General features: G+C 40.8%; 1 protein-coding gene across 1 annotated transcript; it reads left to right on the top strand.

Annotated features, from left to right (window-relative positions):
• The first annotated feature begins 1356 nt into the window (after positions 1-1356).
• USP49 (ubiquitin specific peptidase 49) lies at positions 1357-16528 on the top strand. The gene is made up of 5 exons (XM_066625669.1): positions 1357-2748; positions 5847-6051; positions 11266-11374; positions 13274-13479; positions 14544-16528. The coding sequence occupies exons 1-5, from the start codon at positions 1366-1368 to the stop codon at positions 14732-14734; spliced, it is 2094 nt and encodes a 697-aa protein (XP_066481766.1). The 5' UTR covers positions 1357-1365; the 3' UTR covers positions 14735-16528.
• The last annotated feature ends 450 nt before the right edge of the window (positions 16529-16978 follow it).

Raw genomic sequence — 16978 nt, 5'->3', positions numbered from 1 at the left:
CTGCCAGCCAAGCCTCTTGTGATGGAGAGAAAAAGTTGGGCTTTTTTTTCTTTATATATGAACAAAGTGTGTGTTGGCATGACTGGCATGACTTTGCTTTTATGACAAATGTCTTCCATCGGACAAAAACCAATGAGAGACCAAGTTTGGGTATTATAGTAGGGAATAGGCAACATGTCAATTCCTGTTGACTACAGCTCCTACTGACCACCTCCTCTTGCCTAACCTTCTTTGGGCTAAGCAAAAAGGGAGCTAGCCCGCAGAATCAGCTGTTTAAATTACCAGTAGCCACTGTAAATTAATTCAGGGTTATGTCTTTGTCCTCCCTCCTGCTACACTCAGTGTGAGTCTAACTCTGGAGCTTTCACTCAGATGTGGACAGAATACCAGTAGGATAAAGAATGGCAGATCTGCATTCACGCTGCTTGTAATCTAAACAAAATTTTTAAAAAAATTAAAACTGAATAAATCATACTAAACTTGTATATGGATTTGGACGTATTGTATTGATTTTCTTAACCACCTGTGTAAAATCAGTGCTGAAAACACAATTTGTACTTCAGTGATTGTCATATTTAAGTGCACTATTTTGCATGTTGTCATTGGGTTGATTTTAAAGATCTAAATGTGCTAAATGAACACAGTGGAAAATTGTTCTGTGTAACTTACATAATCTTATATCTGCATAATGGAATTTATTAATATTTCTGGTGCAGAATTTTGGATTTCTTTGTATGTATCAATTCCTGCCCTACTGCAAAGTTAAAGGTTGTGTACACATACCAGACATTATTTGGTCAATGGGGCCACTTTATAGGTGTTACATTTTATCAAAAAAACAATAATCTCCTCAGGGTTGAGATCTGGGAAAACTGATTATGTGAATTCGCAGCAGAAGCTGTGAATATCACTGATCGTGAGCACTGTATCTGGAACAGTTTGGTATCCTTTTAAAAAAAATTTGCTTTTTTGTATGTACATTTATTCATTTAAACATTCATGCATTCAGAAGTTAAGCAATTCAAACAGTCTGCATAAAGCATGGACAAGAGGAAAAGCTGCTGACTTGAAGAGGAGGAATAGCATTTGGCACCTCCCCTTGGGCACCCCAAGGTCTTGGGCTGCCTCTGCATTCCTTCAAAAGAACTTACAAGGAGCTTGTACTGACCAGATCATTAGTAAGATCTCTAGAGTTTGTTCAGTTCATTTATTTTTCATTTTTGTATAATGTATTAGGCTGTTTAAATTAGTAATACTTTGAAGAACATGTTATAGAATTTGAATGTATTTATTTCAGTGTTTCTGTGATTTAATTCCCCTTCTGTCTACTTTGCAAGGTTAAAGCAGTGGAGCCTTATGTAAGACATGGATAGATGCAAACATGTTGGGCGGCTACGACTTGCCCAGGACCATTCTATTCTGAACCCTCAGAAGTGGCACTGCATGGACTGCAACACCACAGAATCTGTTTGGGCTTGCTTGAAATGCTCCCATGTGGCCTGTGGAAGATATATTGAAGACCATGCACTCAAACACTTTGAAGAGACCAGACATCCTTTGGCTATGGAAGTTAATGATCTCTATGTGTTTTGTTACCTTTGTGAAGACTATGTATTAAATGATAATCCCGAGGGTGATTTGAAACTATTAAGAAGTTCTCTATCTGCAATCAAAAGTCAGAAGCATGATCCATCAGCAAGAAGTGGTAGGACACTGCGGTCAATGGCTTTGGGGGAGGATGTGTGCAGCCATCAGAGGGCCCCTCAGGGACAGCCTCAGATGCTTACAGCTCTCTGGTACAGACGGCAGTCATTGCTTGCAAAAGCACTGCGGACCTGGTTTGATAAGAGTTCTAGAGGCCAGCTAAAGCTAGAACAAAAGAAGCAAATGGAAGAACTGGAGAGGAAAAAGGAAGTAGCTAGGCAGCGGCGTCAGGAGATGAAGCGGAGGTTATTGGAGGAACTGGCAAACACTCCTCCTAGAAAAAGTGCCAGGCTTTTGTCACACATTCGCAGAGAGAATCTGATTCCTCGGAAGTTCAGAGATATGGAACCAAGTTCTCCTACCTCAAGACGAGTGCAGAGTAGCAAATTCAAACAGTTCTATTCCATCCGGCGTAAGCCCCTCATGACTCCTGGGGTGACTGGACTAAAAAACCTAGGAAATACATGTTACATGAATTCTATTCTGCAAGTATTAAGTCACCTCCAGAAGTTTAGAGAGTGTTTTTTGACGCTGGAGCTTTGTGAAACTGAAGAACTATTAGCTAAGACCGTGAATGGAAAGTCTAGAATGTCTGGAAAGCTGGTCAATGGGCCTGTTCCTACTGAATCAGGAAGGAATGATCAGCTGGGTTCATATGGCAGGCAGAGCCTGCCAGCTGGCTTAAATGGCGGGTCCTCAATAAGCAAAAGTTTAGAACTAATACAGCCCAAGGAGCCAAGTTCAAAGCACATCTCCCTCTGTCATGAACTGCACACCCTCTTCAGAGTTATGTGGTCTGGGAAATGGGCCTCGGTATCTCCTTTTGCCATGCTGCACTCTGTGTGGAGTCTGATTCCAGCGTTTCGAGGTTATGACCAGCAAGATGCTCAGGAATTTCTCTGTGAATTGTTGGACAAAGTGCAGCAGGAGCTGGAATCCGAAGGAACAAAACGTAGGATCCTCATCCCTTTTTCGCAGAGGAAGCTCACGAAGCAGGTCCTGAAGGTGGTGAACACCATTTTTCATGGGCAGCTACTCAGTCAGGTATGCATGTTACCCTTTCTCTCATCTTATTGAGGGACTTTCTGACAACATTAATAGCCAAATATTTGTGTATGTACCTGACAAAGGTGGTATCTGTTAATGTTTGTTAAGAGAAAGTTGGCATTTTTCAACATGTTCTTCTAATAAGCCAACCTACACATAGTGTGTAATTTTGCAATTCTTTTTCCCATTTTTTGTTGTATTGCAAAGGAACTGCAGGTGGCTTAAAGCGTTGGCGGGAGACAACTGCTTTACCTTTCTCTTTCTACCATTTATCCACTCAAAATCACTCACTCACTCTGGGGTTTTTTTCAAATAGAAAAACAAATTACTAGGAGTATGATGTGAGAGTCCTTGCTCTTCTTATAGTGTCTATACAGGTTGAGCCTCATTATTCGCGTGGGTTCTGTTCCAAGCATTCACATGGATGGCAAAAAACGCACTATAGCAAATTAATTTAAAAAACAAAGTTTCTTTGCTCAGGTGATTTTAAAAACAGCCTTGCTGACCTTTTCAATGTAAGATAACAGTCATTAAGAAGACAATCCATCAATCAGTCCTCTTCCAAGAGCTTACAAAGGCGCTTCACTCAGCCCCTCCCTTCACCAATGCAAAGTGATCACCTTTCTTTCAGTGCTCATGGGGAAGGGAGGGGTTGCCTGGAGAGAGAAGGATTGATGGATTGCTAGCCAGCTGCCCTCTCTTTCTCTCTCATTAAGGAGGCTATTTTTAAAGGACTGTTCAGTTTTTTAAACTGATTTTAAAGGGATGCATTTTTTCCCTTCTCCAGGGTTCAGCACATGCCTTCTCATTTGCAGTGGCCATCCGTGTTGAGTCAAATCTGTGTATAAAAAATCTGTGTATAACAAGGCTGGACCTGTATCGAATTTGACTGGGAATGTCTAAAAGTGCCCCATATTTTTAAAAGTTATTTTATTTTGTTTAGTAATGCATTTTGTCCCTCATAAATATGACACTATTTCTTTCTGTTTTGCACTCTTGCCTTCTTCCATTTGCCTTATACAGGGTCATGTTGTCAACCAGTTAGATCCTTCAGGCCAGGTATCTATTTAGTCACCAGAGGACACTTGTGTAAAGGAATTTCCTTATTGCCAAATGTCATTTAATTGTTTCAGATGCCCCAGCTGTATAACTCTCTAAATAAGCACTAGGTACTGGTTTACATAAAATGTCAAACTGTTATTTTGCATTACTTGAGCAAGCCTCCTACTTGTATGTTATAATACCGTTGTACAAATCGATGGTAAGGCCACACCTGGAGTTTTGTGTCCAGTTCTCAAAAAAGACATAGTGGAAATGGAAAAGGTGCAAAAGAGAGCGACTAAGATGATTACTGGGCTGGGGCACCTTCCTTATGAGGAAAGGCTACGGCGTTTGAGCCTCTTCAGCCTAGAAAAGAGACGCCTGAGGGGGAACATGATTGAGACATACAAAATTATGCAGGGGATGGACAGAGTGGATAGAGAGATGCTCTTTACACTCTCACATAACACCAGAACCAGGGGACATCCACTAAAATTGAGTGTTGGGAGAGTTAGAACAGACAAAAGAAAATATTTCTTTACTCAGCGTGTGGTTGGTCTGTGGAACTCCTTGCCACAGGATGTGGTGATGGCATCTGGCCTGGATGCCTTTAAAAGGGGATTGGACAAGTTTCTGGAGGAAAAATCCATTATGGGTTACAAGCCATGATGTGTATGTGCAACCTCCTGATTTTAGAAATGGGCTATGTCAGAATGCCAGATGCAAGGGAGGGCACCAGGATGAGGTCTCTTGTTATCTGGTGTGCTCCCTGGGGCATTTGGGTGGGCCGTTGTGAGATACAGGAAGCTGGACTAGATGGGCCTATGGCCTGATCCAGTGGGGCTGTTCTTATGTTCCCAATTTCATGGTTCATTGTAAACCATAGTTTGTCATTGCATTCAGATGGGTAAACTATGGCTTGCCCATCACCACAACTTGGGGAGAGGACTGGAGCATGTGAGGGTAGCACTGTGTGAAGTAAGGCTTGCTCATTTAAACATCAAACCGTGTTTTGCCATTACATGTAAGCTAACCATATGTTTGTATTGAGCCTCTTTTATTTTTTCTTCAGAAGTTAGATCTGTCAGCTTGAATAGAGCACTTCAGTTATTGATATGTGACTCACTGCCCAGACTTATCTGTGTGGTATGCTGCAGCGGCAGTCTCTCCGCCAGTCTGCAGAATGCGAGCACTGGTGCAAGACCCAGAAAGCTGTGCACCACTGACAGCAGCTCACAGACTGCTGCCCTGATTTTGCTGGTGGTGAGAGTGGATTGGGGCTGATCTTTGCAGTAGTGGCCACCAAATCCTGTACCCCTGTCCCAGACCTGACGTATGCTGCCTCCTGTATAACAGATCTATGCCAGCAAAATAGCCTGAGTTAAGCCCATATGGAATCAGCTAGTGACTAGAGAGGTAAATAAAAATTTTCTTTCCTTATCTCTCCCATCCAGCCTGGTCCCCATCATAGGATGCACCAGTGCGGGATACTATTGGGCTATTAGTTGGCAAAATCAAATTGATTATCCACCAAATTGTAATATATAATATAAAATACACTTTTTAGATGCAAATAAATGGAAGAGCTGGACCAAGCAACTCATTATTGTGCCGAAGAAATCTGAGAGTGCTGGTGTGGACATTTCTCAGTAAATCAAGTTGATAAAATTACTTAATTGACTTGAGTCTTTTAAAATTCAATTTAGTTTGAAATGTTTTGTATTTAAACAAGTTATTCATTTTATTCAGAATTTCATCTTGGCAGAGTTGAAGTTGTAATAGCCACATTTTCAGTGCAACTAAATCCATTTTGCATGAGATAATCATACAAAGGATGTATAATCAAAGAATATAAATCCTTTTGGAGATGCATCTTATCTAATAATTTCAAAGCATGATCTCTACTTTACAGATGGTTACAGTCTTAGGTCAGTCAGAGCATAGAACAGGCCATATTGTCCTAGTTGCTAAGCCTTGCCCACCAGCCTCTTAGTTTCTCATGAGAACGTGTCTCTAGAAATGTGTGTCTTAACAGATAAATATTTTCTTGCCAGGTCACCTGTATAACATGTAACTATAAATCCAATACTGTGGAACCTTTCTGGGACCTTTCCCTGGAATTTCCTGAACGCTATCACTCCATCAACAAAGGGATTGTGCCTGTTAATCAGATGGAGTGCATGCTGACTGAAATGTTGGCCAAATTCACTGAAACAGAAGCTTTGGAAGGGAGGATATATGCTTGTGACCAGTGCAACAGTAAGTGGAGAACTGTTATGTTACTTGCAGGTTGAATTGCCTATTGTAATTGTTGAGAGACACTTTGATATACGTGTGTGTATAATACATGCATATATAATAAACTATATTCTTTATCCCTCTCAACATATATACACCTACCCATCCACTTATGTGTATGTTGTAGTTTCAATTATGCCATGATTTTTAAACTCTATTCAGATTGGTGAAAAGATGCCCATATTTATGTGTGTCTATACAGGTGGAGCCTATTTATGCTCATGAGTTCCATTCCGTGACCCAGTGTGATTAAGAAAAAACATGTTGTGCTAAATTCCATAGAGTTACGCAAATACACTGCAGCCTGACACTTGGGGCTGGAAGGAAGCTAAGGCAGCTGTTATCAATCCCCTCCCCTCTGCTCCTTCTCTTCCCCCTCCTCTGCTCCATACTCAGCCCTCCTTGTTGCCAACTGTCCCTGCTTCTTTCACAGGTGGGATGCTGAGCTTTTAAGAGTCCAGTCCTATGCGTTTCTACTCAGAAGTAAACTCCATTGTAGTCAATGGGGCTTACTCCCAGGAAAGTGTGGATCGGATTGTAGCCTGAGAGCTCAGTCCTATGCTTGCCTACTCAGAAGTAAGTCCTAGTCAATGGGACTTACTCCCAGAAAAGTGTGGATTGGATTGTAGCCTGAGAGCCCAGTCCTGTGCTTGCCTACTCAGAAGTAAGTCCCATTCTAGTCAATGGGGCTTATTCCCAGGAAAGTGTGGATCGGATTGTATCCTAAATCTCATGCTTTGGGAAGACTTGCTTGCTGGGCTGTTTTGTTTCTGTAGGCTGGAGCGAGGAGAGCCTGCACCATCTCAGTCTGAAGTGGGGGGGGAGGGGAAATTGGGAAACACTCCCTGGGTTTTTTAAAACAATCCCCTCTGTTGCTACCGAAAACTGCCCCTATGTGTGTGTGAGTGAGTGTGCTCCACCTTGCTGCACGTGCTCTGGCTACAGAGGTTTTCTACCCCCCCTTCCCCTCTTCAGCCTTGGCTGGCTCAGGGGCTCCAGGAGTCTTACTGTTCCTTAGAAAGGGGAACCTCTACAATGGCTCCAGGGCTATTTCCCTGTCTGTTTGAGGGGGAGCCTTTTTGCAGTGTTTTGGGCTGCCTTGAAAGCAAGACGCCAGCGCAGGGCAAAGGAGGCAAAGGTGTGTTCGACTTTCAGTTTCCCCACTGGATTCTTTGAGACAAATCCACAGATAAAAAATCAGTGGATAAATAGGTTGCACCTGTATATACTATGGTTGATATTGTACATTATGAACAATAAAAGGATTTGTTCTATATTTAAAACAGTTTCAAACCTTCTCACTTCTTTACAAAACTGAAGCAGTTTCTCTGTTCTCTTCTCCTCCTTCCACAAAGAAAATAAGGAAAAGAATACAGTATATAATTTTTCTACTAGGTTGAGACAGAAAAGTTATCCTAACCAGATGGGTTAAGGATACTGGAATTTCAAGACTTCTTGACAGAAATTTACTTCTTTGTAAGAGAAACATCTATTCTCTTCGAGTGGTTATTTTCTAGAAAATAGTTCACTAAGGAAAAACAATGATGTCCACAGAGAAGTGATTCTGCCATTTTTAGAAATGTTACCATTGAGTAACAGTGGTGGCAGTATAGAACATTTAGAGGTTGAAATAAATTACAAAAATTGGGTAGATGTACATGCACTGTATTTGATTGCAAGGGCCTATTGTTGCCCTTAAATCCCTCCCTCTTTTCTTACCTTCTTCTTCAGTCCTTAGCTGGCACTTGGAGAACAGGTTGTCCTCTCAACCAGTTAGGTGCTATTGGGATCCGTGTGTCATTCATTATATGCTTCCATTCTTGGTGATAGTTGGAGATATTTCTTGCCTCATGGATGGTCAATCACTGGTTCCTTAGATCTTCCTCAGTGTGTTGAGGTGCAGCTTGTTTTTCGCCCCCGAAATAGAATAGTTTCATTGATTGTGGGTGGATAGTCAGTGTCCCAGATCCAGTGAGACATACTTCAGATAATGCAGTGATTGACATTTTGCACTTTGACAATTCCATGGTGATGATTTTCTTCTGTCCAATGTAGTGTCCAGTTCACACATTCTATGCAGTGATGCAAATTTCTAGTTTCACTATCATGAACATTATTTTTTTGGCTAGTAGTTGGCTGGATCCCTGGTGCTGGTACATCGGCTGCCCTGGATGCAATAGTTCAGATTTCCATATGGTTTCTTCCCTGGTTTCCCAGTTCTGGTCACTGTGGCAGGATGACCAACAACAACAGTATTTATATACCGCTTTTCAACAAAAAGTTCACAAAGCGGTTTACAGAGAAAATCAAATATCTAATGGCTCCCTGTCCCAAAAGGGCTCACAATCTAAAAATATGCAAAAGAACACCAGCAGACAGCCACTAGAAAAGACACTGCTGGGGTGAGGTGGGCCAGTTACTCTCCCCCTGCTAAATAAAAGAGGAGCACCCACTTGAAAAAGTGCCTCTTAACCAGTTAGCAGCCTCCTTTTGCAGCCGGGCTTGGGACCATCCTTGGCAGAGTTTATTTTCCTACCACATTGAGGGATAGTGGTACAGGAAGATCTCCTCCATGCACTCAAGAGTATTTGGTTTGGGGCAGTCACAGATTGCAGTTTACAATGTACTTATGGTGATTTTATTTTGCAGAATTTTGGAATTTTTGTTTTGGGCACTAATAAAAAGCTTGAATGACATTTGGGTGACTTGGAGAGGAAGGAATAGATCTTAATTGCAGAAAGTCCAGTCCAGCACCATGGTAGTCTTAAGCACTTAGCAAAAGTCACTTGTATTTTCATGTGCCTTTTTTTCTTTTGAAGAACTGCCTTCTTTCACCTATAACTGTCCACCCAATAAGAACTTTTAGAGAGGCTTTCTTGCAGGTTCTACTGCCATTAGAAGCCATTAGCGTTGGCTTGTGAGAGGGCTTTCTGTGTAACTTCCTCCCTGGAACAGCAGCAGCAATTTTTCCCTGGCCTTTTTGTCAGGCCTTCACAAACTTTGTGTATTTTAATGACTCATTGAGGTTGCCCTTGTTCTGGTTTTTTATAGCAATTGTAAGGATTTTTATTTTTTTGTGATTACTGGTTTTTACTTGTATTCATTTTTTACTCGGTTTGTAAGTCGCCTTGCGTCCTTGTTGAGAATGGCAGGATATATATTTTAAAAATTAAACACTATCCAACAAATCAGAGTCTTGTGAATTGCTACCAAACCAAGATATGAAACCACAGTGTGAAGCTGGTTTGAAGACCACAGCTTGGACACTCTGTGGTTTGGTGGTGTATTTGAACCAACAAACCATGGTTTGGGACATTGCTCTGCTCTTAGAGTTTATTTGGGAATTCTGAGAGAAGCTAGAGGAAAAAGGAAGCCACACAAACCCATGGATTGCCTGTGTATCTGAAATGCACATTCTTTCTTGTGGTCTCTGTACAGTCACATGTACATGTTCAGTACATGCACTGAGCTGACTTCAGAACCTTCCAGAGCTTTGTCAGCCTTCTGCCATGCTCTTGTGGAATAAACCCCGTGCCATTATATGCATCAAGGGAAAGATGATCCCTTTGTTCCTTTTCAACTGCTGCTGAACTTAACAAGCAATTTGCTCCTTGATCAAAGCATAGTTTAGAGCTCTACCCAACCCAGCAAACTATGTTTTGCACAAGCTCTCCAAAGCAGGATTGCAAACCATGGTTTGATCCTATCTGAAAGGTTTGCTGAAATCATGTTTTTTTTTAGTCTGTACTTGCAAACTATGGTTTGCTGTTAAATTGGAAATCAGAGAGGAGATGGAGGGTGTGTCTTGACCAGGTCTCCTTCATGTCATACCAAACCATATCTGAACCTCCCCTTGTAGCCCAATCCTATCAAGGATTGGGCTGCCAGACAGAGCACTTTGCAACAGCAGAAGGCATTTCTGTTGTTTCAAAATGGCTGCTGACAGCATGCACAGTGCACCATCGGCAGCCATTTTACACGTTTCTGCAAGCTGTAGCAGCACCGCAATGCCACAGCCGATTCCTGCTGCACCCATTGGACCAAGTAAGTGGTGGGGACGGGGAGAAACTGGGTGAAGAGGAATAGGGGTAGGTTGGAGTAGATCTGGCAGCAATGGCACGCACCAGATCCTATCCTCTTTTTTTTTTAAAAAACCTTTCTTCTCTTCTGACTTGCACCAGCTCAGGAGCTGGTTCATGTCTGAGGAGTCCCATTAGCAAGCAGGAGGCTTATGGAGGGGTAAGAGGAAATAATTCCCCTTTCCTCGCAATCCCCCCCCCCACTGGATACAGTGCGTGCCTTTTTTGGTGTGGCTGCACCTGGGTAGGGGGAGGATAGAATTGGGCTCTCCATGTAACTTGTGTTTGATTTGCATTTTAGCCTAATTGGTAGTTATTTTGTACAATCCATATTTGTCTAATAGCATGGATTTTAGAGCTTAACTGAATGAAGGATTAAGAGAGCAAAAACAAGTCAGAGTAGAGAGCCTTCTTTATTTGCCTTCTGCCTTTCCTGAAAAACAAATAATACAAGTGCATTTCAGTCTTACAGTGGCTTTGGTCTTCACAATGTAAAACACACTGCAAATGTGTGAAGCATATGCAGACATTTTGTTTAAGAAGTTTTGAATTAAAGTAAATTAATAAAATGCAGAGATTACTTATTTTAATTTTCCTCTCTATTCTGTTCAGGAGCTGTTGTGGTGCTGAATGATGTATCCACTGTGTGTGTTTCAGTAGACTTAGCTAAAAAATTTAAATTGGAAAAAAAAATCTGCACCTTTAAAACAATTTTGCCCTTCCACTGCTCTCTCATTTCTTGGATAAGTTCTATTGAACATGGTGGGATTTTCTTCTGAATAAAAATGCTTACATTGTGCAGCAAATCATTTTAACATAAGCATGAAAATGAAAATAGGGGATTGAAAAATTGCTTTCAAAAACAAAGATGGTTTCCAGTGTCTAATAAATTTACCTGATTAAATTGGTCATTAAAAGTTGCTGATAGAGACCTAAGCCAAAATTCTGTCCATGCTTCCTAGCATTATCATATACCCCGGTATAGAACATGGCTGTTACTGAAAGTGGACAAGAGAAGGCCCCATGTGCAAATCTTTTGAAGGCAAAAGACTGTAACTCATCCTCTCTCTTGTGCCTTTCTTAAACTTTCATGCAGGCAAACGACGGAAGTCTTCTCCCAAACCCCTTATTCTAAGTGAAGCGAAAAAGCAGTTAATGATCTACAGACTACCTCAGGTCCTCCGGCTGCACCTTAAACGATTCAGGTGAATGGTAGTGGGGAATAAGGGATCATGTTCATATTCAGTGGCCTCAATATCATATTATTACTGATCACTTATTTAATAGCACTTGTACACAATTTGTATGTGTCCTCTTGCTTTGAAGAGAAGGGGGAACATAGTTCCATATTCCCTTCCAATTCTCCGTCAGGACTACTGCAAATAGCAAATGAAGCAGCTACTTGTAAAACAGAGATTGGAGGCCCACAGCAGGAAGCATGTGTGGTGTTTGCACAGTTCTCATAAAATAGGATCCACTTTATATCTTCATAAATGTGCATTTGTGGACCTGAATAACAGTGCACATCTTTCCAAGTACAGTGCTTGGAATTCATGCTAATTATTATTCTAATATTTAAGAATGTACACAAGCTTTTCTAAGCTGGAATACTTTCAAGTACTCATGATCCTGAGGACAGTGATCTCTTCCCTTCACCACCACCCCAGGTTTGCAGTAAAGCCCTCTGACGTCACCCTGGGGTATGGGTATGGGAAGGATCTGTTCAGCCATTTGATTAGGAATGCCGATGGAATGAGTGGACATATTGTTGGAAGCAGTAACAATACAACTGCTGCTGAGTATAGGTTTGCAAAGACCAGGAAAGGCAGCTCTCCAACATGTGTATTGTATTGGAAGCAGTTGTTCAGTTATATTCTATTTCACCTGTTAACACTGGTGAAATTGTAACCGAAATGTTCAGTAACTGAAGTTCAGTAAAGGCATTTTTGAACAGCAGCTGTATTAAGTGTGTATTCTACCCCAAAACAAATTGGGATAGACTGTACAATTGATTGAGAAATGTTTCCCATAGTAGTATCAGTGTGATATATCTTTAACTGTTAACTAAATACTGTTAATATGTCTTCTATTAAATTGATGGTGAAGAGGCCCAATTCTGGCTTCCTCTGAACTGAGTTTACACACAAAGTGTGTTTTGTTCTGGCATCTCCATCTGCTTGGAATTTTGAATAGCCTCTTAAAAGAAGATTCTTTGATCAGACTCAGCTGTATCGTAGGCGCGTCTATTTGCAGAAAAAACTCTTTGTAGTACTGATGCCCAAGAACGAGGGTTCTTCTTATTCGACCAACATGTCCATAAACAGTACAGTATATGTCTGGTGTGGCATAGCAACTAAGAGACTGAGCTGCAAATCGAAACCAGATTTAGTCTTGCCTTTGCTCTCAACTTGCTAGGTGACCTTAGGCCAGCCATTTCCCATCACCCCCTCTCCTATAATAGGGGATCATTACCTTACTTACCTTACAAGGGATCATTACCATACTTACCTTACAAGGTTGTTGTAGGTAATGAATGTGAAGTGCTTTGAAAACTAAAAAAAAACCTATGCAAATGCTAAATATTATTGCCTTGCTTATCACCAAATTCTAAAAGAGGAAAAAGCAGAAAATCTCCCTCTGAATTTGGAAATGTTTATTTTGTTCTCTAATTGGTAACAAAATTTTTGTAGACAGTTTCCTACTATATTAGTAACACTATTAGAGTAGTGATAGTCAGAATAACTCTTGAGTTTTTTCACCAGTTTAGTGAAATTTCAGAAATTGTGTTTTATTTTCTGATTCTTTGAGCATTTGCCAAAATTTATTGTAAGAGTGAAACTGTTGTAGAAATAATGTTTTTAAAACCACCTGGTTTTTACTGAACAGAAAAGCCTGTACTATATATTATATGACCTATTATAATACGACTTCAGAAAACGTAAGAAGCAATGTAGTTTAAGAACAATTTCAGCAGTTCCCACTACCCAGAGCTCCAAATTGCTTTGCTGTGTCAGCCCCTTTGATATTTTGCCTTTTTAAAAAAGTGGTTCTTTTGATGGTGTTAAAAGTTGCTGCTGTATACAATACAATACGTTGTATTGCAGGTGGTCTGGACGTAATCACCGTGAGAAGATTGGGGTCCATGTCCTCTTTGACCAGGTATTAAACATGGAACCTTACTGCTGCAGGGACACTCTCTCCTATCTTGACAAAGAGACCTTTGTCTATGACCTCTCGGCTGTGGTGATGCATCACGGGAAAGGGTTTGGCTCAGGACATTACACGGCATATTGCTACAACACAGAGGGAGGTGCGTGTGCCTTATTACAAGGGAACATTTTCCATTTACTGCATTCTGTGGATCTGCTATAATTTTTTTAAATAACTACTTGTTCATAGCAATTTATAGCTTAATTTTTGTAATGTATTGCTATTAATCTATCTTGTAGAAGTACTTGTAGCACTAGGTTTCGGAAACTGCTTTTCCTCTTCTTTGCTTATAGCCTTTTCTGACTTTACTGCTCACTTCTTAAAAGTGTCTGCTGTCTCTCTCCCCTCCGCCTCACAACCATACTGAAGTAATCCATTTTGCTTGCTTGATGAATTGATATTTGTGCTTCCCAAGGTATATAAAGCAAACTTGTTTAGACTATGGTTGAAGATATTTTACTCTCATTTGCTTATTCTGGAATACTTTCTTACATTCACCTTAAAAATTAGCTCAGCATTTTCTCAGCAATCTGGACAAAGATGGCCCTGATTTTTTTCCCCCCCACAATAACCCTATGCCTCCTAATGATACCATGGCTGAGATCCAAAGGGGCCTTCTAGGTTGGTATTTTTCAACAAGTGGTAATATGACACTGATAGTACTTCACAATCTGACAAGCAGTACTTGGACTTACTGAAGAAGCATCTTCTATGCTGCAGCTATAACTGTAAGGCAAGCTGCCTGCTTCCATACAGTAACCATCATTAGTGCAGTGATATTTGGAAAAGTGGTGCTCCTTCCCTCCAAAAGGTTTAAAAGTCTTGCTTTAGGTACACCCAAAGGGTGGGCTTGCCTAGTGGGGTTTTTTATTTGTGTTGGGCAGTGGAACATGGCTTACCACTGTTTTTGACAATTCCCTATGTTTCAAAGGTGGCTTGTTTTTGAAGCATCATGTAACAATCCCAAAGTCCTCTTGGGTGCATGGAACTAGCTGTTTGTTTCTTTGGAGCCTTCCTGGTATCTGTTCAGAAGTGGCACAGTAAATCACTGACTTGGATTGTCTTCCTCAAAATTTGGGGGTTAATTCTCTATGAAGTAATCCAAACATGATTTTGTAAGATAAGGTCCTGACATTTATACACAGTGTTTTCTCTTCTTTTTAGGGTTTTGGGTCCACTGCAATGACTCCAAACTGAATGTATGTAGTGTGGAGGAGGTATGCAAAACCCAGGCCTACATTCTTTTTTATACTCAAAGAACTGTGCAGGGCAAAGCAAGTATCTCAGAAACACAACTTCAAGCTCAGGTGCCGTCCAAACACAATGATAAAGACAAAAGACTGACACTCCCCTGAAAGGAAGCATTACTATCTCAGTCAACTGGCTCTTTTTTTAAAGCCTTTGGAGTTCACTTATCTTGACAGGAACAAATACAGCTGCGAGAATTATTTGGATCCACAGTCTAGAAAAGTGGGCCTCCTACTGTGTGCAACTATGTAGTATGCGATTGTAGCAGAACATCTATTTTTTTTAAAGACAGGTGTATTTGTAAACCTTTCCCTTCTCCAAACAAAGCAAAGAGTAACAGCCTCTGATGTCTAGGACCATTCATCTTCTTTCAAAGAGAAACATAATGTGGCATGGAAAAGTATGTGCATCCATCCTTCTGATTACAACCAGGAAACAAAGCCATCAAACTGGCCATAAATATGTACATTCCTCCAAAAGAGGAATGAACCAGGTACAGTAGAATCCCATTTAATCCTTGCTCTTTTGTTGTGGTGAATAGTTGTTACACCTCTTGGTATAAATAACATACCCAATATACCCCATTGATCGTGGCATAATTTGGATAGATGGAGTTATACTGTACTAAAACCCACACAGATATTTTAACTTGAGAAAAATGTGCTTGCCAGTCCTTGTTTGTTGTTTTTGTATAATGCTGCTGAAACAGATGTCATCTTTTGCCTTGTGTTAGACAAAAGAGAAATTTATGTCCATCTAGAAAGCTAAAGTATATGTCACGTATTTCATTTTGGGTCTGTGCTAGAAATTACAGAAACTCCTTTTCTTTCTTCTTACCTTTTTACTTTTGTTCAGAATCTGCTAATGAAATAATGGGTTGCATCCAAAGAGGTGCAACAAAGCCTGTGGAAGGAATAATCCCAGCTTGTTCTCACCACAGTTCCCTGACCTCCCATAAAGTTGGTAATGTTAGGGGGGGACAGACCCCAGGAGGAGTGTCAATGTGGTGGAAAGGGCTGCAGTAGGAGGAGAAATCCTTGGACTGGAAGCAGTGCCTGACCACTTTTCAGGGGCCTGTGGAGATGACAGGGAAGATCAGGTGCACAGGCTTTGTTGCCTCAAGTTTGGATGCAGCCTCAAAACTTAAGATTTGAACTTAGTGTGCACTCCATATTTTCCTATTTAACTATTGCAGTTCTCACCAAGTAGCTATGACCTTTCAAATATATCATTGTGTATTGGCCATTACATGAGGATTGCCACATGAATTGATCATGTGACTCCACTCAGTTTCACAGCTGTTAGGTTTCCTGTATTAAAGATGAAAAAAAGCCTGCTGATATTTGGAACATAATTGACTTTTGCCTCTCGTGTGCACAGAATGATCAGGGATATAGCAGCCATCACTCAGATAAAGGAGGGGACAGGTGACCGATTGTGGTTCAGATCTTCTGCATCTGAAACACTATCACCCCAGTGGATTTCCTCTTTGGGTGGGAAGGGAAGAATTTAGAGTTATAATTGGGGACAACTCTCTTCACCTGAAATATGATGGGGACATAGTCATCCTCACTCTTATCTCCTCCCTCAGTCCTCTAGTTCCTTCACCCTTCCAGCCTCCAGCATCTCTGTTACCACCACAGCATACCTGGGGAACAGCCACATCATCCTTTTAACAAGATATTAAAAAATCAGTAATATACTATCTGTGGTGGTGAAGGCTAGAGCTGTTGACCTCTTTGATTACTACTGTTGCAGCTCTCAGGAAAAGATGTAGATAGAAAATGTAGGTTTTTGGGTGGTTGAACAAGTTGCTCTTTTAAACTCAAAACTGATTTGATGGCAAAACACAAAATCATTGTACACTTACCAAAGTAAAGCACATGAAATGCATCTAAGTTTTTTTTCTAGATTTGTGACTTCAGTTGGAGGGCTGATTTGGCAAAGAAACTAGTTCTATCAAGAAATATCTAGATTCCTAGATACTCATAAAGAAATGGGCCAGTTAAAATCTTGCAGAAGTAATTGCAGCCTCATTGTAAAACAAGTGGAATTTGACCTAGTTGCTATAGATGCTAAGCTTCATAAAAGATGATAGATTTAATCTTACAGTTGTAATGATTAGATACCCATGTTTATCTGCCTCTGGGCTTCTCCTATTAGGACAACACAGATGTACTTTGGGAAATGCCTTCAGAAAAGAGCACAGGCCATTGCATGCAACCATGGACAGTGGAAAAACATGCAGGTGCCAGTCCTGGACTATACCATGTGCAGTTACTTTACTAGAACCTAGCCTGCTGTTTGTTATAGCAGGGATCGGCATAGTCCACTTGTAGCTCACAAGTATT

This window comes from Tiliqua scincoides, chromosome 4, assembly GCF_035046505.1.
Source record: "Tiliqua scincoides isolate rTilSci1 chromosome 4, rTilSci1.hap2, whole genome shotgun sequence".
Taxonomy (NCBI): Eukaryota; Metazoa; Chordata; class Lepidosauria; order Squamata; family Scincidae; genus Tiliqua; species Tiliqua scincoides.
The sequence above is the reverse complement of the archived record's forward strand: the minus strand, read 5'-3'. Positions and strand labels throughout refer to the sequence as shown.